We start from the raw sequence: 27,362 nt of genomic DNA on the forward strand, positions 1-27,362 counted from the left end.
TGTGTTGAACCTAATAACTTATCATACAATAGGTGTAAGTTTATACTTTTATTATTTTTTTTTTAGATTTCAGCTTTATTGAAATATTAAATACTGCATGGTATCACTTATGCAGAATCTAAAATATATATAAAATTGTAAGATATTTAAAATGTATATTGTGGGGGCGCCTGGGTGGCGCAGTCGGTTAAGCGTCCGACTTCAGCCAGGTCACGATCTCGCGGTCTGTGAGTTCGAGCCCCGCGTCGGGCTCTGGGCTGATGGCTCAGAGCCTGGAGCCTGTTTCCGATTCTGTGTCTCCCTCTCTCTCTGCCCCTCCCCCATTCATGCTCTGTCTCTCTCTGTCCCAAAAATAAGTAAACGTTGAAAAAAAAAAAACATTTAAAAAAATGTATATTGTGATTTTTTTTAAAAAAAAGTTCATTTACTTTGAGAGAGAGAACATGAGCAGGGGAAGGGGCAGAGAGAGAGAAAATCTCACGCAGCTTTCTGCAGCATCAGTGCAGAGCCTGACGGGGGTTCAAACTCACAAACTGTGAGATAATGACCTGAGCCCAAGTCAGACGCTTAACCGACTGGGCCACCCAGGTGCCCCTGTGGTGATCTGATACATGTATACATTGTGAAAGAGATTCCTCCTATCTATTTAATGGACATATTTATCACCTGACCTGTTTATCTTTTTTTGTGTCTGAGAATTTTTAAAATTTCAATTATATGATAACAGTGTTATTACCTATATAGTCACTGTGTTTTACATGAGACCCTTGGACCTTATTTATCTTAGAGCTGAGTTTGTATTCTTTTACCAACTTCTCCTTATTTCTCCCATCCTCCCAGCCCCTGGCCCTGGCCACCAGTTTGCTACTGTCTATTTCTGTGAGTTTAACTTTCTTTCTTTCTTTCTTTCTTTCTTTCTTTCTTTCTTTCTTTCTTTCTTTCTTTTCAGATTCCACATATAAGTGATACCATGCAGTATTTGTTTTTCACTGTCTGGGTTTATTTCACTTAGGAAAATGCCCTCTAGGTCCATCCATGTTGTTGCAAATGGCAGGATTTCTGTCTCCTTTGTATCTGAATAATATTCCATCATGTATATATACACCACATCTTCCCCATCCCTTCACTCATTGATGGACACTTAAGTTTCTGTATCTTGGCTACTGTGAATAATTCTGCGGACATGGGAGTTCAGGTATCTCTTCGATACCCTGTTTTTACTACCTTTGGGTATATACCCTGGTGTGGGATTGCTGGATTATATGGTAGTTCTATTTTTAATTCTTTGAGGAACCTCCATATTGTGTCGCATAGTGGCTGTACAAATTTACATTCCCACCAACAGTACACAAGGGCTCCCTATTCTCCACATCCTCACCAATATTTATCGCTTGTCTTTTTGATAATAGTCATTCTAAGAAATGTAAGGTAATGTCTCATTCTGGTTTTGATTTGCATTTCCATGATGATCAGTGATATTGAGCACCTTTTCCTGTATGTGTTGGCCACATCTTTCTTGGAAAAATAACTAGATCTGTTGTACATTTTTAAATCAGATTATTTGTGGGGTTTTTTTGGAGGGGGTGCTGCTGAGTTGTAGCAGTTCTTTATGTATTTTGGATGTTAACTCTTTATCATATATGTGATTTGCAAATACTTTCTCCCATTCCGTTGGTTGTCTTTTCATTTTGTGGATGGTTTCCTTTGCTGTGCAGAAGCTTTTTAGTTTGTTGTAGTCCCACTTGGTTATTTATGCTTTTGCTTTTGGTGTCAAATCTGAAAAAAAACATCATAGCCAAGAATGTTTATTTAAAATTTTAAATATTTTTTATTCTAGCTTTGCATTTTTATACTTGCTATATACTACTTAAGTGTATATATTTACCAGATAATTTAAAAAACTGCTTGTGAGAGGTCATGACTTTGAGAGCATAACTATAGGGAATTTAATGGATATAATTTTTGCAGGACGACATACCAGAGCTAGAAGAATATTTCCTTGTGAATTTAACTTATGTTGACCTTATCATGGCTCCTTTAACTTCATTTCCTCCTAGACTAGGTATGATTTTTGTTTGTTTCCGTTTATTCACTGCAAATGAAGTAAAGTTATTCATTTTTAAATCAGAAGTAATCGCTTATAATACTTATTAATCTCAGCTATGAAAGAAAATATAGTGAGCTTTTAGGTTTATTTTAATTTAGAGATGGTCATCTGTTGCATTTTTGTACATTGGACGTCATAAACACATTCAAGAATTATTTATTGTGTGATGCTTTCTAAATTTTACAACTATGATGAAATTTGTAATCTTAAAAATAGAATTAGTTCTTAGGCATTTTTCCTGTTAAAATTTAATTTGCTATTTTTATTAGATCTCCAAACTGTCAGATGATTTTATTTTTCTTTAGGGTAAGCAGTACTTTTGTTTGTTTATTGTGTTCTCTGCTTCTTTTTTGACCTTTTACCTCTTTCTTTTCATGCTTTAGAAAAGATTCACTTTATTCATTACAGACTGAAAGGTAAAACTTGAACCTTAGTATAGATTTACGTAGATTACTTTAACAAGGTGTATTCTTATTTTAAAACACAATCTTTAGTGTGCAGTTTGGGCATTTAGTATTGAGAATTTTGTCTGAAGCTTGTAGGTATGATGGCCTGGGAAGTGTGGGCTGTGAGCCCTGTGGTAGCCTGTTCCCCCTCCCATGGTTAGAAGATGGGCTGGATGGCGGGAAATTAGCCTGGGTTCAAGGAAGAGAAGCATGGCCGAGAGGAGTAACCTAAGGAATAAGTTTTCCTCATTGACTTGTGAGACTCAGTATGACAACTTTGAAAATAACAGAAGAGAATAATTAGTTTATAACATATTACAGTAAGAACCTTGGTTTGCGAGTGTAATTTGTTCTGGAAACATGCTTGTAATCCAAAGCACTCAAATATCAAAGCAAATTTCAAGAACCATTGGCTCATTTGTGATCATGTGACATTTGGCGTCATATACTACTCATATTGCAAGTCATTGCCTGTTTATCAAGTTAAAATTTATGAGAAATGTTTGCTCATCTTGCAGAAAACTCACAGAACAAGTTATTTGCAATCCAAGGTTTTACTGTATGTGAAAAGGTTTGGTTCTTTTACAAAAGGAATTTATGACTCCAGTGACTAAGCTGTTTATATCCAGTATTTGTTATAAGATAATTACTGTTCATGCTAAGAAAACTAACAAAATACTTCATATTTCTTTATACTCATATTAGAGGTAACTTAAATAGTGTGACTTCTGTTGAGTGCTTCCAATGCCCCTGTTTCAAGTGCTTTATATGTCAGTACACCATCATTCCTTACACTTGAGCATTTTACAGATGATGGAGTGGAGGCTAGGAGAAGCTAAGTAACATGCCCAGAGTCACACAGTGAGGAGATGGTGGAGTTGGGCTTATGCTGTGAAGTCTCTAGTCTGATGGACACAAATTTTGATTTTATATTCTTTTCTTGACAATGTTCTCTTCGCTCAGAGAGAATTACACCCTCCATATCCCTTCCCCACCTAGGCCACTGTTAGAAGTATCATAAGAGTAAGGTAGAGCCTTCAAATTTTAAAGGGGAAAGGACAAAATATTAAAAAACTAAACAGGGACATGGTTAATATTTCAAGACTGAATAATGAATACTGGGAATATACTGAACTTGGTAGACAGAGTATAAGATAAAAAGGGATAAAAGAGCTTTACTTCAGTCTTAGTCTCTGTGCCACCTAACCTTCACCCATCTTTCCCTTTTGTCTCACCTTGTATCCCTGTCTCTCCCTGCTTCTCCTTAAACCTGCACTTTTCTCTGCAGTACTTATCGCCTTTCTCTTCCCATTCCTTTCTCTTTTCTTGCTCTTTCTACTTCGTCCAGTGGTCCCTATTTTCCTTTCCTCTTGAAATGGATTAAAATAATAGAAATAAAACCATAACCTCAGTTGCTTATTTTATATTGTTCTCAGTTCATTAGATTTCAGTAAGTTGGTGTTCTTGTTAGGAAGAAGTTTTCTTATTCAAATATTATAAGCATTTATATTTTATTTTCTTAAACATCTTTGAGTAATGCCTATGATATCTCTATATTAGAAATTATATGATCTCAAAGGATGGTCTTTAATTTCTGTGTCAAATCATTCTTTTTTAATCGTTTCTATTTAAAAATATATTTCTTTGTTGTTTTCAGATTCAGAGGGCTTGACTGCACAAATTATTATCGATGCCAATGATGGTGCACGAGGTGTAATCGAATGGCAACATAGCAGGTAAGACCAAAGCTGTGTAAGAGTCCTTTTCTGAGTTTCAGATTTTTTATCTACTGAATAAAATCTTACAAGGAAAAGATTAATGTATTATGTTTATTTTAGGTTTGCAGTAAATGAAACCAAAGGAAGTTTAACATTGGTAGCTCAGCGAAGCAAAAGGACTCTTGGCCATGTTTCCTTGTTTGTATATGCCCAGAATTTGGAAGCACAGCTGGGGCTGGATTACATCTTCACCCCATCGGTGAATTCCTTGTGAATTATAGTGACTTAGGTCTTGTATTAATAAATCTGAAAGTAATGAACTATTATGTTTTGCATATTAAATTAGGGTAGAAGACTTCTACGTTATGGAATAGCTCCCTTCACTATTTTAGTAAAATTTGTAAATTTTTAGTTCTAAACATTATTCTCTACTTATTTTATTCATTTATTATTTTGTTTTAATATTTGATATTATTTTATTCACTGTCTTATTGCAATATATGATAATGGAGAACACAGGTTATTGTGTCAAAGAATTTATATCATTATATTTATATCATTAGAAACATATTTTCTGGAGTGTTTCTTATGCTTCTTGAAAGTTTAAGGTTTTTAGTTTTTAAGTTTTTATTTTTTTTTTTAGTAATCTCTACACCCAACATGGGGCTCAAACTCACAACCCTGAGATTGAGAGTTGTATACTCTACTAACTGACCCAGTCAGGCATGCTGAAAATTTTAAGTCTTTTATTTCTTTGTTTTAATTTACTGAAACACAATTAGTGTTTTAAAATGCTTTTTAATTTGTCTCTTGGTGCCTTTTATTCCTTAGTCAAATATTTACTTTCTTCTCTTTCTCCACACATTTTACTTTTTCAACTTCATGTTGTCAATTTAAATAAAAAAGGTCAATAAAAAATAAGGGAAAAATCCTTATTTTTATTAAAAAGTTTATTTCACATTGCCAGCCATATTGTATTTTTGCCAAATATTCTGTGAAAAATCAATCATATATTTATATATAATACCACCTACTTTCACTTTCTTGTCCAGGTTCTTCGTTTTGTTGATGGAGAAAGGTATAAAAATATTGACATCGTGATTCTTGATGATGACATTCCAGAAGGAGATGAAACATTTCAGCTGGTTTTAACAAATCCTTCTCCTGGACTAGAGCTGGGGGAAAAAACAATAGGTAATTAACAATTTCTTATATACAGTTCACTTTCACTCATGATGTTTTCCTAACATGGAGGCAGTTGTACAGGGATTAAAGTCTTGATAGTTTTCTATAAAAAGCATTTTAAATTCAACATTTTGGAATCCCTATGTCAGTATAATAGTCCTTCCAGCCTTGTGTAGTTGTGTGTGTTTGTGTGTGTGTAAAACAAAAAAGTAGGTTGGTAGTAACAATTATATTAAGTCATTTCTGTAGCTACAAATTAAATAACTAAATGTCTTTCATTTAGAATTTAAATTCTTCTCTGGTTTCCTGTTTACCAATAGAGGGAATGACAAGTTGTTTAGTATCATTTTATTGCTATAGTATTTTCACATAAAGTTGAAGTATACTGATACCTAAGACATTATGGGAGCCACAATTCTTTGGAGCAGTTTGACATTGTTATGAAATGTCATACTAATTTACTACTTGTTAGATATGATACTGACTGCTTAGAGAGGGTAAAAAAGAGAGGAGAAAACTTCATGGAAATATAGAGCTTGTAGGATTAGCAGGTCTCTTTAAAAGTCACTTAATTTAGTTTCTGTGGTGATATGTCAGGTGCATTTAGAAGACCAAGAGTTGACTGACTCATCAACCTCTTGTTTTAGCTAGTGGCTGAGAGTTCTTTGGGATTCCCTTAATTTAATTAACCTTTATATTCCTAAATTATTGGTCTATATGTGAAAAAATTTTTGATTTGTAATAAAAAACATGAAAGAATCTTGAGTAATTCAAGAACTGGGTTTTACTTTTATTGCCATATTAATAAAACAGATTGATATTTCTGTGTATTTAGAACCTTTCTTGAGTCTACAGCCATTGTTTCAAATTCAAAGAGTATGTTGAAAATATACTTTAAAAAATGTTTATTTAGAGAGAGAGAGAGAGAGAGCATGAGCAAGGGCGGGGCAGAAAGAGAGAGAGAGAGAGAGAGAGCATGAGCAAGGGCGGGGCAGAAAGAGAGAGAGAGAGAGAGAGAGAGAGAGAGAGAAGAGAAAATCCCAAGCAGGCTCCGCATTGCCAGCATAGAGCCTGATGCGGGCTCGATCCCATAAACTGTGAGATCATGACCTGAGCCAAAATCAAGAATGGGACGGTGACCAACTGAGCCACCCAGGCACTCTTAAAATATATATTTTTTTGTACATACAACATAGTGGGTTGTATGTAAAGGGTTGTAGGAATGGAAATGATGTGTTGATTAAGAATCTTTTATGGAAACAATAGAATACCCAATTCAAATGGACTTAAAGGTAATTTATTGGCTCATTTAATCTGAGGGTCCAGAGGCATACACAGTTTTAGATGCAGTGGTACCAGGACTTAACATGCCACCAAAGACCTTGTTGTTCTCTGCCTCTTCTTGCCTTTTGGAATATTGGCTTCCACACAGGGCTAATGTTACTTGTCACAAGATGATTATCTGCATCTTCCTTTTACATTCCACATAATAGGAAAGAAGAGCACTCAAACTTAAGCATTCCTAAAAAAGGCCTAATACAATTCTGTTTGGAATTATGTAGGTTATATGCCCACCATGAGTAGGAGGACGGACTATCTTATTGGTCTCTGTCAGGTTTACTTTGTACTTGTAATTTTCTGTTTTTAAATCTAAAAACAGTCCTCAGTGCTTTGATAGTGGATGATTTCTTAAACTGTGCCCCCATTAATCAGCCTTTAGACCATTTCAAAAATTCCATAAAATATCAATAAATATTCTTATATATAAATCTTTGTATATATGAGTAATTAAGATCATCTGTTGAGTACATTGGGTATTGAGTGGAAAGGACAACAGCTGCCTTCTTATTACCCCTACTCCAAAGTTATATATAAAATTTTTATTTCTTCACATCCTCAGCAGGAATTTCTTTGGATTTTAACATCTCTCTCTCTCTCTCTCTCTCTCTCTCTCTCTCTTTCATCTGTTTTTCCTGGCCTCTAATTCTGTTCTATTTGCCTGTTTATGTACTAATAGCAGTTTTATTTATCTTAGCTTTAATATACATTTTATTTTTTTTAGGCCAAATACTTTTTATTTTTTTTCTCTGTACCATCTCACCTATTCTTTCAAGTATCTTTTCCATATGAACTTTAGAATCAATGAACTGAATTCCATAAAACAACTATTTTGATAGTTTTGGGGTTGAATTCAAGTTTTAGGTTAATTTGAAAAAACTCAACATCACTATAATATTGTTTTTCCATTTAGAAATATGATATACTTTTCCATTAATTTAGATCATCTTTTGTATCATTGCTTTAATTTGTATTCCCTCAAAAGCAAACCCTGAGACAAGGATTTGGATGGAAGTAGTTTATTGGAGGAAGTGATCTCTGGAGACATAGTGAGAAGTGAAGAAGTGAGACAGAGAGAGAGAAGAAGGCTGGTAAAAGATGGGCTGACGAATGGTACTGCTTTGGGCAACTGGAGCTCAGTGCTGCTGGGGTCCTTCCTAGACACCAAGTTGAGCAAAGCTCAGGGTGATCGTCCTAAAAAGAAGTTGGGATATTCATTCACCCGCTCCTGTCCCTCGTTGTTTGAGTATGCTCTTGGGTGTTAAGTCTCCAGCAGTTCTGGCTTTCTTCCTGCATCAGCTGATGATGTCCTCCGGTAGAAAGATCAGTTGGCAAAAGAAACTCTTGAAGTGGTCTTGAAAGGGCCTAGGCGGCATGGAAGAGACACTGATAGCATTGGTCACAGTCACACTTTAACATTGTATACGTTGTTCATATAGGTCCTGTATTTTTAACTTTGATTCCTAGGTATTGTTGCTATTGTGAGTGAGGTCCCTTTTCTGTTGTTTTTTTTTAATAGTTATAGCTTATACATAGAGATATTATAATAATATTTTAGATGCATGTTCCATAGCACACTTCCCAGCTCTGAGCACCAGTTCTGCCACTTGCTAGCTTGTGTACTTCCACAGATTGCCTCTCTGTGCTTCAGCCATTGGATTTGTAAAGTGAAAATAGTAATAAAATCAACCTCCTAGGGTTGTGAGAATTAAGTGGGTTAACACAGGTTAAGCAATTTGTAAGTTCTCAGTAGGATTAGTTGTTCCACTGCTATTATTCATATTATCATTAGTGGTAGTAAAAAATAAAAAGCTCTTAGTTTTTGAAGGTTACTCAGCTTACATTTTCAACTCTTACAATAGTTCTAAGAAGTTTTTTCTCCTGTTTTTTTTTTTAAGAAGACAATCATGTTGTCTAGAAAATAGTGTTAGTTCTGACTCTTCCTTTCCATTGTTTTCATACCTGTTACCTGGCTCCTGGCTCCAGGACAATGCTGAATAGTAGCAGTAATGGCGGGTATTGTTGTCATCTTTCTGTTTTTAGTGGCACCCTTCCAATGTTTCAACATTGAGTTAGGTCTTTGTTATTGGCTTTTGAGGTTGATGAGAAAGGTGCCTTTTATTCTAAGATTACTGACTATTTTTATATCATGAGTGAATATGGAATTTTATTAAATGCCTTTTAAAATTCCCCTTATTTTTAAGGTGATCTAGAAAAGAGTTGTCTTAGTTTATAATGAAACATCTCCATACTTCCCAGTACTTATAACCTGCCCTATTTTGATGTAGTGCTTTAATATTTTTATTTCAACAGCATTAATTACCATCCTTGCTAATGATGATGGCCCTGGAGTCCTATCATTTAACAACAGTGAGCACTTTTTCCTAAGAGAACCGACAGCTCTCTACATACAGGAGAGTAGTGCACTATTGTATGTTGTTCGGGAACCTGCACAAGGACTCTTTGGAACTGTGACAGTTCAGTTCATTGTGACAGAGGTAAACTCCTCAGTGGAGTCCAAAGATCTGACCCCTGTCAAAGGCTACATTGTTTTAGAAGAAGGTGTTCGTTTCAAGGTATAGTATGAGGCTTTAATGCCCCTGCAGTTGGTTCTTTTTTATTGCTGAGTAGCACTGCACTCAATAGGCCATTATTTGTTTATCCATTTTTCTGTTGATAAACATGTGGGTTGTTTCTAATGTTCTTTAATCGGAATAAGTAATATTTATGAATAATTTTCTCTTAGGGGAGTACCCTGGGTCCTAAAAAGAAAAAAAAAAAGTTCTCCCAGACTAGATGACAGGCAAAGATGATTACATTACCATGTGAAAGTGTTACAGTGCTATATAGTCTGCATAGAGTGCCGGTGGAGAAATTTGTTCTGCAAATAGGGTAGTGGAATGTGCAAGTAATAAGGAAAATGTACATATTGCTGTTGTAAATGTTAACTATTTAGGTAACATACTTCACTTTATATTATTTTTAAAACAAAAGCTAAAAAACTCTAAACCATTTATTATAGTCACTAAGCCCTAGCCAGTCATCCTTTTGGCCACATTTTCATTAAACAAAATATAATTGCTTACTCTAGCCTGCTTATTTGAGAAGCCTGTATCCTGTGTGAATAGGAATAGCTTATTGGAGAAGAAATGCTGGATTTGGGGTTAATTATAAATGTGATCTATACTTATGGAAGTTTACCTTCTGAAACTTCCTTTTCTGTATATTGATAATTTTCTGTCCCCACAACTAAATTTTATTCATTTATTCATTCATTTTATTTATTTATTTTTTTTGTTTATTTTATTTTATTTTATTTTATTTATTTTTTTTAATATATGAAATTTATTGTCAAATTGGTTTCCATACAACACCCAGTGCTCATCCCAAAAGGTGCCCTCCTCAATACCCATCACCCACCCTCTCCTCCCTCCCACCCCCCATCAACCCTCAGTTTGTTCTCAGTTTTTAACAGTCTCTTATGCTTTGGCTCTCTCCCACTCTAACCTCTTTTTTTTTTTTTTTTCCTTCCTCTCCCCCATGGGTTTCTGTTAGGTTTCTCAGGATCCACCTAAGAGTGAAACCATATGGTATCTGTCTTTCTCTGTATGGCTTATTTCACTTAGCATCACACTCTCCAGTTCCATCCACATTGCTACAAAAGGCCATATTTCATTTTTTCTCATTGCCACGTAGTATTCCATTGTGTATATAAACCACAATTTCTTTATCCATTCATCAGTTGATGGACATTTAGGCTCTTTCCATAATTTGGCTATTGTTGAGAGTGCTGCTATAAACATTGGGGTACAAGTGCCCCTATGCATCAGTACTCCTGTATCCCTTGGATAAATTCCTAACAGTGCTATTGCTGGGTCATAGGGTAGGTCTATTTTTAATTTTCTGAGGAACCTCCACACTGCTTTCCAGAGCGGTTGCACCAATTTGCATTCCCACCAACAGTGCAAGAGGGTTCCCGTTTCTCCACATCCTCTCCAGCATCTATAGTCTCCTGATTTGTTCATTTTGGCCACTCTGACTGGCGTGAGGTGATATCTGAGTGTGGTTTTGATTTGTATTTCCCTGATGAGGAGCGACGTTGAGCATCTTTTCATGTGCCTGTTGGCCATCCGGATGTCTTCTTTAGAGAAGTGTCTATTCATGTCTTCTGCCCATTTCTTCACTGGGTTATTTGTTTTTCGGGTGTGGAGTTTGGTGACCTCTTTATAGATTTTGGATACTAGCCCTTTGTCCGATATGTCATTTGCAAATATCTTTTCCCATTCTGTTGGTTGCCTTTTAGTTTTGTTGGTTGTTTCCTTTGCTGTGCAGAAGCTTTTTATCTTCATAAGGTCCCAGTAACTCACTTTGCTTTTAATTCCCTTGCCTTTGGGGATGTGTCGAGTAAGAGATTGCTACGGCTGAGGTCAGAGAGGTCTTTTCCTGCTTTCTCCTCTAAGGTTTTGATGGTTTCCTGTCTCACATTCAGGTCCTTTATCCATTTTGAGTTTATTTTTGTGAATGGTGTGAGAAAGTGGTCTAGTTTCAACCTTCTGCATGTTGCTGTCCAGTTCTCCCAGCACCATTTGTTAAAGAGACTGTCTTTTTTCCATTGGATGTTCTTTCCTGCTTTGTCAAAGATGAGTTGGCCATACGTTTGTGGGTCTAGTTCTGGGGTTTCTATTCTATTCCATTGGTCTATGTGTCTGTTTTTGTGCCAATACCATGCTGTCTTGATGATGACAGCTTTGTAGTAGAGGCTAAAGTCTGGGATTGTGATGCCTCCTGCTTTGGTCTTCTTCTTCAAACTTACTATGGCTATTCGGGGCCTTTTGTGGTTCCATATGAATTTTAGGATTGCTTGTTCTAGTTTCGAGAAGAATGCTGGTGCAATTTTGATTGGGATTGCATTGAATGTGTAGATAGCTTTGGGTAGTATTGACATTTTGACAATATTTATTCTTCCAATCCATGAGCAGGGAATGTCTTTCCATTTCTTTAAATCTTCTTCAATTACCTTCATAAGCTTTCTATAGTTTTCAGCATACAGATCTTTTACATCTTTGGTTAGATTTATTCCTAGGTATTTTATGCTTCTTGGTGCAATTGTGAATGGGATCTGTTTCTTTATTTGTCTTTCTGTTGCTTCATTGTTAGTGTATAAGAATGCAACTGATTTCTGTACATTGATTTTGTATCCTGCAACTTTGCTGAATTCATGTATCAGTTCTAGCAGACTTTTGGTGGAGTCTGTCGGATTTTCCATGTATAATATCATGTCATCTGCAAAAAGCGAAAGCTTGACTTCATCTTTGCCAATTTGGATGCCTTTGATTTCCTTTTGTTGTCTGATTGCTGATGCTAGAACTTCCAGCACTATGTTAAACAACAGCGGTGAGAGTGGGCATCCTTGTCGTGTTCCTGATCTCAGGGAAAAAGCTCTCAGTTTTCCCCGTTGAGGATGATGTTAACTGTGGGCTTTTCATAAATGGCTTTTATGATCTTTAAGTATGTTCCTTCTATCCCGGATTCATTCATTTTAAAGTTTATTTATTTATTTTTGAGCGAGAGAGAGAGAGGAGAGGAGCAAGAGAGAAGGAGAGAGAGGATCCCAAGCAGGTTCTGCGCTGATAGCACAGAGCCTGTCACGGGGCTCAGTTGCATGAACTGTGAGATCATGACCTGAGCTGAAATCAAGAGTTAGACACTTAACCAACTGAGCCACCCAGGCGCCCCTAAATTTTATGTTTTAAAACACAGTTAAAGCTTAAAATTGCTAACTACATTTGCCCAAGATTTTTCAAGCCTGACATAAAGTATAATTATAAAGTAATGTATTTAAAATTATGTTATCTAAAAACAGTCTACCTGGTAATCACTTTTCTTTGTGATCAGTTTGTGTACACTTTAACTCATTTTCAATTCGTACTTCTTTACATGTCAATTTTTTCATGTTTTTGGAAATTTGAAAGTTTAATCATTTAAGAATACTTATATCTTGATATAGATATAAAAGAATTCAAATTTTAAGTATTTGATGAATTTTCCATTGCTTTACATTCACAGGCATTTTCCTCTTTTTAAAAATGTTTTTAATTTAATTAATTTAATAAACATTTTTATTTTTATTATCTTTTTAAATTATAAAAATTATTCATTATAATTAATATATAATTATAATATATATGTTATATAAAATATATGTTATATAAATATTAATATATAATATATAGATGTCTATAATAAATACACATCTATATAAAATATGTAATCTTCCTAATTATAATAATTGATCATTATTATGAATTATATTAATATAATAAATATATAATATAATAATTAAAATATAAGTTATTATATTAACATTTTTTTTTCAACTTTTTTTTTTTATTTATTTTTGGGACAGAGAGAGACAGAGCATGAACGGGGGAGGGGCAGAGAGAGAGGGAGACACAGAATCGGAAACAGGCTCCAGGCTCTGAGCCATCAGCCCAGAGCCCGACGCGGGGCTCGAACTCACGGACCGCGAGATCGTGACCTGGCTGAAGTCGGACGCTTAACCGACTGCGCCACCCAGGCGCCCCAACATTTTTTTTCTTAAAAGATTCTTTTTTACAGTGTTTCAAGAACTTTCTGCTAATTAGTCAAATTAAACATTAGAGAAAATTGGATTAAGTAGAATTTTCTTTTACTTAATGGTCTTTTTCCCCATGTTTTTATTTTGAGGTATAAACAGTAAAATTCAAAAGTCTTAAGTACATGGGTCATTAACTTTCAAAATATATATACACCCGTGTAACCACACTCAGATTAATATATTGAGTATTACTATCACCTAGAAGTTTCTTTCTTCTCTCTTGCCCTCATCAGAGAAACTACTTTCTGGTTTCTGTCATTGAAGACTCGTTTTGCTGATTCTTGAGGTTCATATAAATAGGTACCATATAGTATGTACTCTTTGTATCTGGCTTCTTTTGGCCTACGTAGTTTTTGAGATCTATTGAGTTGCATCAGTAGTTTGGGTTTTTGTTGGTGGTGTTTTTTTGTTTTTTGTTTTTTTGAGAGAGAGAGAGAGAGCTTGAGCAGGGGAGAGTAGCAGAGAAAGAGTGAGAGAGAGAGAGAATTTTAAGCAAGCTCTGTGCTCAGTGTGCAGCTCGATGTGGGGCTTGATCTCACAACCATGAGATCATGACCTGAGTCGAAATCAAGAGTTGGATGTTTAGCCAGCTAAGCATCTTTTTTATTGCTGAGTAGCACTGCACTGAATAGACCAGTATTTGTTTATCCGTCTTTCTTTTGATAAACATGTGGGTTGTTTCTAATTTGTGCCTACTATGGCTATAATTGCTTTTTTTACAGTGACTCTTACACTAGAATGAGACTGATGCAGTTATGTAGCTAGGCAGGATAAGAGTTAGCAAACATCAAGACCTAAATTTATTTTTTTAATCTCAACGTTTTTTTAAATGTCATAAAATTTATTTTTAGAGACTTCAGTGCAATATATCACAGTGTTGAAAATCTTGAAAGTGGTAACTTGAAACACTTATAACTATTACATATTATGGGGATCAGGATTAAGATAAAAAAGAAGTGATCTTTTCCAAAATGTATAATCTTGTTGTCAAAAATGTTTAGCAGATTTCTTTGTATGTGTATTGCAGAAATACTGAAGTCTAGTAACTTTACCTTTTAATTTTGTTTTCAGGCCCTACACATTTCTGCCATATTGGACACTGAACCAGAGATGGATGAGCATTTTGTATGCACCTTGTTTAATCCGACTGGAGGTGCTAGACTGGGGGCACATGTTCAAACCCTGATAACAGTTTTGCAAAACCAGGCCCCTCTGGGGTTATTCAGTATCTCTGCAGTTGCAAATAGGTATAGTTTATTCATAAGGAAATTGTCAAGTAGGAAATATCTTTTGACATAAAGAAAATGCAGAGGGAAATTGATCTCTGACTCTTTTAAAGGGTACTTTTAAAATGAGCTCCAGCAGATAGATCCAGAGAGGCGTTATGCCCTCTTGTGACAAGGAACATCCAAAACCTAATCATGTCCTGTATAATGGTATTATTAGAATTCTTATTTCCTTGGAATTCCCACTTTCAAGTGAAGGCTTGTACAATTTTGTATTTTCAGTGATGGTAAAAAGCAAGAAATGGTATAAAAATATTTAGCTGTTCAAACCAAATGAATGACTCTTCATACATATATTAACATGATTGTAGTTTGAAATTCCGCTGGAAGCTGACACATATTTGATTTTTTATTTCTTAGAAATACTCTATTTCTTAGAAATACTCCAGTAGATCTAGTTTTAGTACTAAACTAATAATTTTTGGATTCATTTTTTTCTCTTTGATATGCTGTTGATTCATATAAGAGGAAACTTAGGAGTGACAAAGCTTTATTTTTTAGAATATATAGTATGAAGTTACTGACTCTGGGTATTTCTTAATACTTAAGAATGTACTTAGTATATTTTTAAAACCACAGTATCAGATCATAGTACTTTTTTAATCTTCATAAATTAATATTTTGAGCTGTAGGGGTCTAATTTTTGTGCTGTGTGAAATTTGTGGATGGATCTCACCTTGGCTTATGTAAATTTAAAAGTGTATTAAATATATTCTAGCAATGTGATATATATATATTCAATATGTAGAAATTATATTCTGCTTTCTGTAATCTTTTTTTTTTTTTTTAGAACCATGTTTATAGACGTTGAAGAAGCCAACAGGACTGTATATTTAAACGTGTCACGCACTAATGGCATTGATTTAGCTGTGAGTGTGGAGTGGGAGACAGTATCTGAAACAGCCTTTGGCATGAGTACGTTTGGTTTCTTGTAAGCACAAAATTTTATAACTGAGAAAGATCGCATCTATCAGATTTAATTTCCCCCCATGAATTGTATCTTATGGATCTGTTGAAAATGGAGAACAGATGTCTAATTCTTTTATTGCAGCCGCAAATATTTATTGAGAGTCTATCATGTGTCAGGCATGATATTGAACTCATGATGCTTAGAATTTAGGAGGAGACAAAAATAAACTCAGTAAGTAAAACTCAGGATGTAGTTTAAAACTGTAATAAATGTTTTAAAGGAGTAATTCTAAGTGCTGTGAGAACACGAAGGAGTGCTTCCCAAGAGTATCAGTGTTTGAACAAGGATTGAATGATGAGTGATGTTGATTCTGCAAAGATCTGAGTTGGAGGAACATGGAGGGAAGGTGGGAAACTATTGAGGCACAAGTCTAGAGGCATAAAAAAGTGTAGAAATGATGAACTGTAGAGTGGACATTGGAGTTAGAAATAAGTGGGAGAGTTGACTTTGAAGAACTAGGTAAGACCTGATCATTGAAGAGCTTGAAGAATATGTTAGGTACTTTAGTCTTTATTCTAGGGTTAATGGAAAGTCTCTGAGTGGTTCATGCTTACAGGAGGGTTGCCAGGTATATTTGTGGAGTGGCATAATCTCATTTGCATTTCAAAGATATCATTCTTGGTACTGTGTAGAGAATGATTTGGCAAAGAAGCAAAGAGAGGATGAAAGGAGACAAACAAAAGGGCAGCCTATGGTCGTTTGGAGAAAGTGATGGATTGTGTATGAAGGAGATTGTAGAGATAATTACTAGATTTTTAGCTTCTGTGGTTGCATGGAGAGTCATACTTGCCAGTAAGAAAAGGAGTAATGGATGAGGGCTAGGTGTTATTTTGGTGAGAGGGAGTTAAATATGTGATTTAACACATTTTAATATGAGTTACTTTTGAGAAGACATTTCTCTAGACTCAAAGGAACAGAAACTTTTGCAGAGATAAATTTGGATATCTTTAGTATGTATGTTGTATTTAAAATCATGGAAATTCATGTAAAAACCTGGAAAGACGGACTGTAGGTAGAGAAGGGAGGAGGACCCAGACTGAGCTCTGAGAAGGCTCAAATTGAGTTACTAGGGAGAGGAAGAGGATGAAGCAAAGGAGACATAGAAGACCTAGTGTGAAAAACCCAAGGGAATGTGGGATTGCAGACAGCAGCAGAAGAGTGTTTGAAAAAGGAAGGAGTGGTAACTGTGTTAGTTGCTGGTGTAGAAGCCCAGTAAGATAAAAACCAAAAAAATGTCTATTGTGGTTAGCAATAGAGAAGGAATAAAATAGCAAGAGCTATTTGTATAGAGGGATAGGAACTGAAATAACATTTTGAATGGAGGTAAGGGAATGGAGACCTCAAATATATGTAACTGTTTGAGGTTTGACTGAGAAGGTAGGACCTAGCAAAGGTAGTGATGTGGTGTAGGACTCAAGGGGTTTTGTTTATTCATTTGTTTAGTTTGGAGAGACCTAAGCATATTTAAATGCTGACGGAAAAGACCTAGTAAGTAGAGAAAGAGTGAATATTTAAAATGGAAAGGGTTAGTAGCGGTATAATTTTCTAAAAGACAGGAGGTGATAGGATCCAAAAAGGAAAGAGTATGATTTCTAATTCAGTTATCCCATTATGGTTTGGAATCTGCATGTGTTTTTGGAAGTACTTGTGAGGGTGTATGTTGGAGATTCTTAAATGTCAGCATTATTTATTTTTCATTCACCATCTTCCTGCATTATGGTAGGGTAGGATTAGGCCAGATGGTAAGGACCTTAATGTAAAACATTCAGACTCTTAATGCGAAAGCTGTGGTGTACCTTTAAAAGATGACAGTAGGAATTTAGAATACCTGTTTTTTAGGAAAGAAAATCACTTTGAGGCATTGACATGACTTCTTGAACTGGTAATCTGAAAATGATCAATAATTTGTAAGGAGCCTAGATTTCAACCTTGACATTTATTTTTATTGTTCACACATTAGCTAAAGTATAAAAAGAAATTTCTTTGGGAAACTGGTATGATAATAAAACGTAGAGCTTTTTAAAAATTATTGTTCATGGGATAGGGATTTTTTTTGTCTTTGTTTAAATGTGCAAAATTTTGGGACATGTACCTGTGATAAGTTGATTAAAAACTTGACAGCTGTTTAAAGTAGGTGAGTCTGTTTTGATGTTCTTAAATATATAATGTGTAAATCAAGAAATCAGTGGATGGGCATAGTTTCAAATTAACAGTGTAAGTTTTTAAAACTGAACATTTAGTGTGTTTCTATAAAACGAGATTATTTAAACATTTCTCAATTATATTTTCATCATCTTTATGAAAGTTGATAAAAATCATGTTGAGCATATTTCCCTTTAAAATATACATTTAGTATTTTAGGGGTGCCTAGGTGGCTCAGTCGGTTAAGTGTCCGACTTCGGCTCAGGTCATGATCTCGCGGTTCGTGGGTTTGAGCCCCGCGTTGAGCTCTGTGCTGACAGCTCAGAGCTTAGAGCCTGCTTCAGATTCTGTGCCTCGCTCTCTGTCTGCCCCTTCCCCACTCACTCTCTGTGTCTCTCTTTCTCTCTCTCAAAAATAAATAAACATTAAAACATTTTTAAATATACATTTAGTATTTTAAATGCACTTTGGAAAGGTCTATGTAGATTTAGAATAGAGTTTTAACAATTTTTAAAAGTTGTTATTTTTAGTTATTTTTTAAATTCTCTGGCTTATATTTTTTGTCTTATACACACACACCATTTATGTCTTGTAACAAACTCACTAGTTGAACTGTTTAAACAATAAACTTGGCATAAAGATTTGAAGGGGTTTTACATTAGCAAATCATGATTTATGTTTTTCAGGGGGAATGGATGCTGTGTTTTCCATAGTTCAGAGTTTTTTGGATGCATCACCTTCTGGTTGGTGTTTCTTTATTTTGGAAGATTCAATTTATGGTGTAATGTTAAGAAAAGTGTCTTCTACTATTTATCGATGGCAAGGGATTTTTATACCACTTGAGGTAAACATTAGTCATTTTATAGTACATAAAATAAAATGTACATGTAAAAATCAGATGACTCATGAATTACTGTTATTCCTTATTTCCTAGGATTTAAATATAGAAAATCCTAAAACTTGTGAGGCATTTAATATTGGTGTTTCCCCTTACTTTGTGATTACTCATGAAGAAAGAAATGAAGAAAAGCCTTCCGTTATCAGTGTGTATACATTCACATCTGGATTCAAATTATTCTTGGTAAAAATGTCTTCATTTTTTGTAGATTGCTTTATTTAAAAGGAAAATCAGATTTGTAAGATCTAAGTGGAAGATAATATATGTTCTATATTAATATGAAAAGAAGCTTCTTGCAAGTTGATACACATTTTAGCAGAGTGACTTTATCCGGGATATTTTTGTCTGTCTTGAAATGACACCTAAGTATGCATTCCTAGTGTTCAGAATGATTTTTAAAATTTTGAACTTCAAATATTACTCATACTATTAGTGTATTAGAGCCTTTCCTAGTTAAATTCGCCTTTAAATATTTTTTTCCATGGTCTTATCTTCCTTGCAGGTACAAACGATCATTATTTCGGAAAGTTCTCAAGTAAAATATTTTAGTTCAGACAATCAAGATTATTTAATTGTTGCCAGTCAAAGAGATGATTCTGAATTAACTCAGGTTTGATTCTTTTAAAATGAATTTTTTAAAAATACTCTATTTGAAACTCGTCAAAGGTGTAGTCTGTAAATTTAGTGTAAAAAAACCCCCACTATTTGATGGTGGTAAAATAGTAAAGTAGAATGTAGATATTAATTATTCACAGTTAATTTTTAAACATTGGAATTATAAATATTGTCTTCAAGAGGCAGACCAAGTGCAGTAATAAGCATGAACATTTAATTAGAGTTTAATGGCTTTGGAAAACATTATGCAGAAAAATCATGTAACTGGACAGATGGTATCACTAATAATTCATGATTAGCATTGCCAAATGGGCGCTTAACATCACCCCCAGAAATTCCACATTTCTCTAATTAACTACATCTCATAATCCTAATAATACTTATTTGATAATTTTCTCACTCCTCTGACTCACTTACCTGCTTCTCATTGCATTTTCAGCTGATGACTTTGTTGAAATGAAATCTACCAGAAAGGAGCTTAGTCATCTTGCCAAGACCAAATTCAGAAACCTTCTTGAAACCCAGTCTTGTTCCTCCATCCCGTTATGGAAAAAGTTTTCCTTCTATAACAACCAGGCTTCTCTTGCCATAAGAAGGTTTAGTTATTCCCTTTGTGTCTGGCATCACTAGTGTCTCTCTCTGTCAAATTATTGCAATCAGTGTAAATGCAGAATCTCCAAGTTTCAAAATAAATTTCTCTCCTGATCTCACCCCCTTCTACTTTCTGTTTCATTTCTTTTCTCCCTTCTGTAGTAAGACACGGTGAAAAAGAATTGTCTACCAGCTTTTGTCTTTCCTCATGGTCATTGATGACAGCTGGGTTGCAAATTCACTGGATGTTTTTTTGGTCATTGTCTTATGCTGCTTCCTATTAGCATGTGACAGTTACCTCATCCTCAAATTTAAACTGTCTCTTCTCTTCATTTCTTTTTTTTTTTTTTAATTTTTTTAATATTTATTCTTGAGAGAGAGAGTGAGACAGAGCATGAGCAGGGGAGGGACAGAGAGAGCCAGGGAGACACAGAATCCGAAGCAGGCTCTAATCTCTGAGCCAGCAGTACAAAGACTGAACAATGAGATCATGACCTGAGCCGAAGTCAGATGCTTAGCCAACTGAGCCACCCAGACACCCCTCTTCTCTTCATTTCTGAAATACCACACAGGTTTGCCTTCTGTCTCTCTGTGTCACCCTTTTCAGTTTCCACCGCGAGTTCCTCCTCCCTTTTCTGAACTTAGATATCTTGGCGTTTTTCAGTTTTAGTGTTTGTTTAAATTTCTTTTTCTTTTTGTCCAATCCAGGTACATTTATCAATCCTGTGCCTTTAGGTGTCAGCTATAGGCTGTCTTCCAATTTTCTTGGTAGCCTTTTCTCTAATTTCTAGACTTACATATCTAACTTCTTGTTGGCATCACTCCGTAAGTACCTAAGTTTAATAACATATCCCAAACTTAACTTTGATTTTCTCTTTGAAACTTGTTGCAATGCTTGCTTTCATCTCAGGAAATAGCAACCTCATAAATGCAATTGCTCAAGACCAAATGCTGGCATTCATCTTTCTTGATTACTCATTTTTATTCATTCACATCTAATTTATAACTGTTTTTGATTATTTCTCCTAGTAATGTTTTGAATACAGACATTTCTTTCCATCTCTTATTCTCACTGCCTAGTCCAGGTCCTGTCATTTCTCTCCCACACTGTTGGAGTAGCCTCCCAGCTGCTCTCAGAACTTCTCTGACTCCTCACATCCCTTATCTATCAAGTAGCTGGAGTAGCCTTTTAAAAATAATATTTCATATTATTCCTCATTTTAAAACTATTCAGTGATTTCTAATTATATGTAAAATAAATTCTAAGTTATTTAATAATGGACTATAAGTAGCATAACTATATTTCTGTATCCACTCAACACAGGACTGGATTATGTCAATACTGTCCCTTTTGCTCTGTAAAGGATCCCAGTGATAAATTATATGGTCATCTTCACAAAAGATATCTCATGATCTTACCTCTCCAGTCTTACTGTCTTCATTCCTCAGCACTATCAACTTCCTTCTAGTTGGACCATTCTTCATTCAGCTTATGACAAACATTTTTTGCCTTAGAAATTTTTCCATGTCATTCATTGTCATTCTTTCCAACTTTATTTCCCTAGTACACCCATAATTCTCTATCATATCATCCCAGTTGTTATCTTCAGCATTTGTCTCAATTGAATAATCGTACATTTATTTATCAGTGTGTTTATTGTTTGCCTTTTCCTAACAGTTAGTAAGATCCATAAGGGAGAGGCCACTCTATCCATAATTCCTAGCATAATGCCAGTCTCACATAAGATTTCCAGTTGTTGACTGAATAAATATAATTCTTCAATTGACCAGATTGTGTAAGAAACCAGGTAGATTCAGGATCTTCTTTTAATTTTAAATATGTGAACACTCACCTTAAAACCTTGTATGCATTGCCACCTTCAGGACTAAAAATTTTTGGTGTTTCTTTTTATATTCTATTGCTTGAACAGTGGATAAGGAATGATATTACAGCATCAGAAGGTTTCTTACCCACAACTGAAATTTTCATATATAAGTAACTTCTCTCCTGTTTTTAGCTTTCCTTTTCTCTTTCTGTGACTTGCCCCTACCCAGATGTATATTTGAAATTGATTTATTTTCATATAACTTCTTTTTCACTCATTCTCTGCGTGTGCTTATACACACACACACACACACACACACACACACACAGCAGTGAGAGAGCGTCAGTTTTGATATTTTCTCATTTATGAAAGTATCCTCCTAACTAAATAAAGGGTACCAGGAGAGTAAATAAATGATATTGGTTAAAATCACACAAGTACTAAATTCCGACTCATGAAGGGTTTTGTATTTGAACATTTCCCACAGGTCTTCAGATGGAGCGGAGAAAGCTTCACCTTGCATCAGACACTTCCTGTCCGAGGTGTGCTGAGCATAGCCTTGTTCACCCGAAGAGGCTCTGTGTTCTTAGCCATTTCCCAGGTTAATGCCAGGCTAAATTCCCTTTTACTCAGATGGTCTGGCAGTGAGTTTATTAAGTTTCAAGAAGTGCCAATTAGTGGGACAACACAAGTTGAGGCCTTGACTTCAGGAGATGATATTTACTTAATCTTTGCTAAAACTCTCTCTCTAGGTAAGAAGATATTAGCATTTGCCATATATACATTGTGGTCGAAATTATATAGCATTCATATAGTAGGATCTTTATGAAAACACGTAGCTCTTGGAATAATTTTTTAGCTAATCCATTCCTTCTTTTCTTTAATGTTTATTTTGAGAGAGAGAGCATGTGCCCACACGTGTGCAGGGGGAGGGGCAGAGAGAGGGAGGAAAGAGAGAATCCCAAGCAGGATCTGCACTGTGAATGTGGAGCCCAGTGCGGGTCTCCATCGCATGAACCGTGAGATCATGACCTTAGCCAAAACCAAGAGTCAGATGCTCAACTGACTGAGCTGCCCAGGTGCCCCAGCTAATCCATTTCTTGATGGATAAGGTGTTGACTGTCAGCTACAAATGGATTTTAGGGGGAAAAACAGATTTTAAGTGTTATATGTATAATCTTTAGATGACAAGCTATCACATTAAAGTTATATTAAAATTTGGGATGGGTATGTAAAGTGGAAAGATCTATGAAGATCTTATATCAGAAGACAGATAACATTTTATGTGACTGTACTTGGGGAGCCGTGGGTAATTTATAGTAGTAATAAATAGTGCTCAGTGACTTTTGATAAGACTGTTTCAAAATATTCTCTGAGTATAAATATGCTTTCTTTTGCCTAGTGGAACTTTCTTAGGTAAAACTTAAGCATTCCTAAAAAAACAAACGTGTGTCACTGTTCTTTAATATCAGATCATGATTTGATTTAGCAGTGGCCATACTTCATGTAGTAAATGCAAAAAAACATTTGAAGTGTTTCCTACCAAGTTGTGTTATTATTTAAATAAATGAATTTGGAGGAATGTCCTAACTAAATTTGTTTTTAAATTAAATTAAATATTTTTATAATTTTTTTACTGTGTAATTTCGTCATTTTTTTCCTGTAACTTTTGCCTTCAGATTTGGCTTTTATTCCATTATTGTAGGAAATCAGAATTCAATTGATATTTTCATCTGGGAGACAGGACAGTCTTCTTTCAGATATTTTCAATCCCTGGATTTTACTACCATTAATAGGATCTACGCCTTTACACCAGCTTCAGGAATAGGTAAGGGTGTTTAAACTAGTCTGAAATGCAATGTAGAAAGCTAGAATAATTTTAATCTTGTTGAGTTAGAGATAGTATCACTTTGCCAGACACTGGGTCTTTTAATAAGGATCTAAAATCAAGATCTTAACAGTACTATTTCTGGAAATCCTAGAAATTCAAAAGGACTAATATTTTTAAATGGGAATTGTGCTTGAGAAGAATCAGAATAACTGAAATGTGTTATTTTAGACATAATAGTGAGCATTAGTGAACATATTAGTGAGCAGACAACATTAGTGAAGGATAAAGTAATACATTTATTTTGTCTAGAGAAAAATGAAGAGTCACATTGCATATAGTGTATATTTTAAATATGAAAGTATAAAAGGATAACAGGTATCTGCATTGAAGTATTTTTAAAAAGTCAGAAAATGGCTGTTCACTCTCCCATCCTTCTTCCAGTCTGATCCTTTCTTGGCTTTCTGTGCTTTAATATACACATCAGAAACATAAGCAATATTTTTACTCACAGTTGTTTCAGAAACAAAAGTCCCTTAGTGAGAAACCAAGGGGTGAATGTTGTCTGGAGGCTGTAGGAGCGGGGTTGGTTATTGCAGGGTTGGTGAAGAATCATTTAGGTGGACCAGTGGCAACAAGGCATAGAGGCCAGCAGCACTTGGCCTATTGAGCTTGTGGGGCTGCCTCCCCGAACAGGTGTGAACAATGCAGGGAGCAGGCTCACTGAGTCATCATGTCTCCTGTTAAGGGTGCCCAGAGGAACTTGGAAGCCAAACCAAGTGACTCAGCAGGTGAGTCTGGATCAAAGCCTCACTTTTAAACTGAGACATAGGAATTTTGTATGGATCAAACAGCACCATTTATTATTAGCCATTATTTGTAAGTTATTGTTTAAGGTTATGAAGAATTCTTTCTTTTTTAAAATTTTTTCAAGTTTATTTATTTATTTTAATGGGCAGGGGAGTGGCAGAGAGAGAGAGAGAGAGAGAGAGAGAGAGAGAGAGAGAGAAAATACCAAGCAAGTTTTGTGCTGTCATCACAGAACCCTATGCAGGGCTCGATCCCATGAACTGTGAGATTATGACCTGAGCCAAAATCAAGAATTGGACACTTAACTGACTGAGCCACCCAGGCACCCCTAAAGTTATGAAGAATTCTGTACCTTCAAAGGTCTGGTTGGAGGAGCAAGAAAAATATTAAGATAATAATTCAAGATAGAATTCCAGTCCTATTTGCTCTGTCATTGGTGGAATTGAAGTGGGTAAGGGGTATCAGAGGGGAGCTTGAGCTCGGCCTGGGTGGGCTGGTAGGAAATGTTGTGCGCAGGAGGGAAGGTGTGAGCAGAAGAGAAAAGTGGAAGTAGACATGATGCTGAGGGCACAGTGAGTCAACCAGAGTGGTAGGGACAGAGGATTTGACTCAGCGTAGTGGTGGTAAGGTTGGAAACACACTAGCATCTATACAAGAAGGTCTGGAATGTCAGGTTCAGGATTTGATATGTGTTTGGATGGTTCAGTGATTCCCCAATATTTTTGCCTTAGGAACTTCTCATTCTCTTAAAATGTTAAGGAACTCAGAGTGCTTTTGTTTGTGTGGGTTCTATTTACTAATATTTATTGTATTAGAAATTAAAAAGGAGAAATGTTAAAGATACTTCTTAATTAAGAATGAGAGCAATGAACTTACTACATGTGAACAAAAATAACATGTTTTATTTTTTTAAAAAAAGTATTTTCTAAAAGAAAAACCTTTGTACAAAGAATGGTATTACTTTCTTATTTTACAAATTCCTTTAATGTCTTGTTTCTTATGTCTGTGTCTGTATTCTGTCTACTGCAATATTATCAGTCTTATGGCCTCCAGAAAATCCCACATACACTCAACAAAGAATGAGAATGATGTAGAGAAACGGCATCTTAGTATAACTACAAAAATAGTTTTGACCTCACAGACCCTCTTGAAGTGTTTCAGTGACTGTTAGGGGTCTGGTGACTACACTCTGAGCATTATTAGGGTAGAGAAATCCTTGAAGGCATTTCAAAAGCAAAAGCAAATGATGATCAAAAACATGTTTTCTAATTCCACCTAGCTTTGGTGTATGTAATATGCTGGATGCAGAGTTTGCACCTTCACGGACAAGAGTTAACATAGAAGCCTCTGCAGGGTTTAGAGATGTGGCACTGAAGAAATCAGCCAGAGGTTCAGATTTTGGAGACATCAATGCATTCAGGTAGTTGAACTCATAAAAGCTAGAATCTACTTAGGATACTGAGAAGAGTAGAGGATTTAGCACAAATATAGGAATCTGTTCTCGCAGTTTCTCTCTTAGGTGCCTGACTGCAGTTTTCTCATTCAGGCACTGTAAGATTTAGGCCCTGTCTCCTTCAGTTACCTCACCTGCTGAGCCGGAATCAGCATTATTTATCTCTCATTTTTTTACGGATTATCTATCTCATTGTGCTTTGTTTCCCTGTGTCCTCTTCCCTCCTCGGTCCCATGTCCATGCTACTTTCTCCCAGACCCTGGCCACCTGACATCTGGACCATTACATCATTGTCTGGCCTCTACCTTAGGCTCACTGTGCTGTCAGAGCCCTGTGTGTGTCTCTGTTCTGTGCATCCTCTTCGTAAATAACTTCTCTTGACTTGTCGTGACACCTCTCTGATGGGTCGTAGCTGTGACTTTCTTATTCACTCAGCAGTTGATTTAGTAAATAAATTATGTATCTTTCACCGTGTATTTGTTTGTGTCTACTTGTCCTTTAATTTTGTTCCTTTATTAGTTTTGCTTTTCTTACACCTCAAGTTTTCAAGTGGACTCACAGTATCTACTTGAATCACTTATTATAATTCAAAATAGTTTCCTAATGAATGTTTTTAAGGATGACAAGTGCTGCTTGAATGGGTTATTAATTGAAGTTATAGAATTCTCTTTAAAGATTTTTAAAGAAATAGAATAGGCACACTTTCTAAAAGTATTTATGAAAAATTCTGCCAGAGACTTGTTAGGGGACCCATTGTGAGGTCTCTTTATTTCTTTTGTTTCTGTGACTTGAGGTTGTAGAAGTATGAAAAGATTGTAAGTAATTATTTAGAATGGCTTATTATAGATCCCCTGAAAGCTGAAATTATGCATTAAATAATATTCAAGGACTTTCTTATTTTGAATATGTCAAATATTAGATTGGAGCCATGACTGTGAGGATTACATATTTATTCTGGTTAATGACTTGACAGAGATTATTGGGTGGTGACAGAATTCTTTAAATGCAAGAGGAAGAATGGATATGACAGAGAAGGCAAGGACATATACACTTATCTTTCTTTCTTCCTTCTCTCCTTCATTACTTAATAGAGTTTTTAAAATGCCGGTTATGCCAGGCATAGTGGTAGGCCCTGAGGAAACAAGGACAAACAAAATGAGTTCTAGTCCCTGCTCTGAAGAAGTTTAACATACAATAGGGAATGGGGGACATGATATATAATCACACACAAAAAGCTTCTAGGTACAAACATAACTGTTGTCCAAGGATACGGTGCTCTCATAACACAAAATAGAGAAGACTTGACCAGGTCTAAGGGATGTCCAGAAAGCTTCTTTAAGGAAGAGGCATTTAATTAATGCTGCTGGAAAGACACTGATCCCTCCCTTTCTCCTTAACTCCCCAATACTCTCAGCTTCACTATCACCTTTGAAAAACCATCATCTTTGGAAATCATTTGGATGAATTCATCATTCTCTTCATTCCTGCGGAGTGACTATAAGAAGCCCAGGC

At 35.4% G+C, this 27,362-nt stretch overlaps 1 protein-coding gene across 1 annotated transcript in view; it reads left to right on the forward strand.

The window, feature by feature from the left end:
* Positions 1-27,362, forward strand: part of ADGRV1 (adhesion G protein-coupled receptor V1) — a 568,614-nt gene that overhangs the window by 134,855 nt on the left and 406,397 nt on the right. Inside the window, 12 exon segments of the mRNA XM_045497872.1 lie at positions 1,969-2,062; positions 4,211-4,289; positions 4,392-4,530; positions 5,324-5,465; positions 9,108-9,370; positions 14,503-14,678; positions 15,508-15,632; positions 18,516-18,673; positions 18,764-18,910; positions 19,230-19,337; positions 22,247-22,511; positions 23,465-23,587. Coding sequence (XP_045353828.1) covers positions 1,969-2,062; positions 4,211-4,289; positions 4,392-4,530; positions 5,324-5,465; positions 9,108-9,370; positions 14,503-14,678; positions 15,508-15,632; positions 18,516-18,673; positions 18,764-18,910; positions 19,230-19,337; positions 22,247-22,511; positions 23,465-23,587 — 1,819 coding nt within the window.

The sequence above is a fragment of the Leopardus geoffroyi genome, chromosome A1 (genome assembly GCF_018350155.1).
Source record: "Leopardus geoffroyi isolate Oge1 chromosome A1, O.geoffroyi_Oge1_pat1.0, whole genome shotgun sequence".
Classification (NCBI taxonomy): Eukaryota; Metazoa; Chordata; class Mammalia; order Carnivora; family Felidae; genus Leopardus; species Leopardus geoffroyi.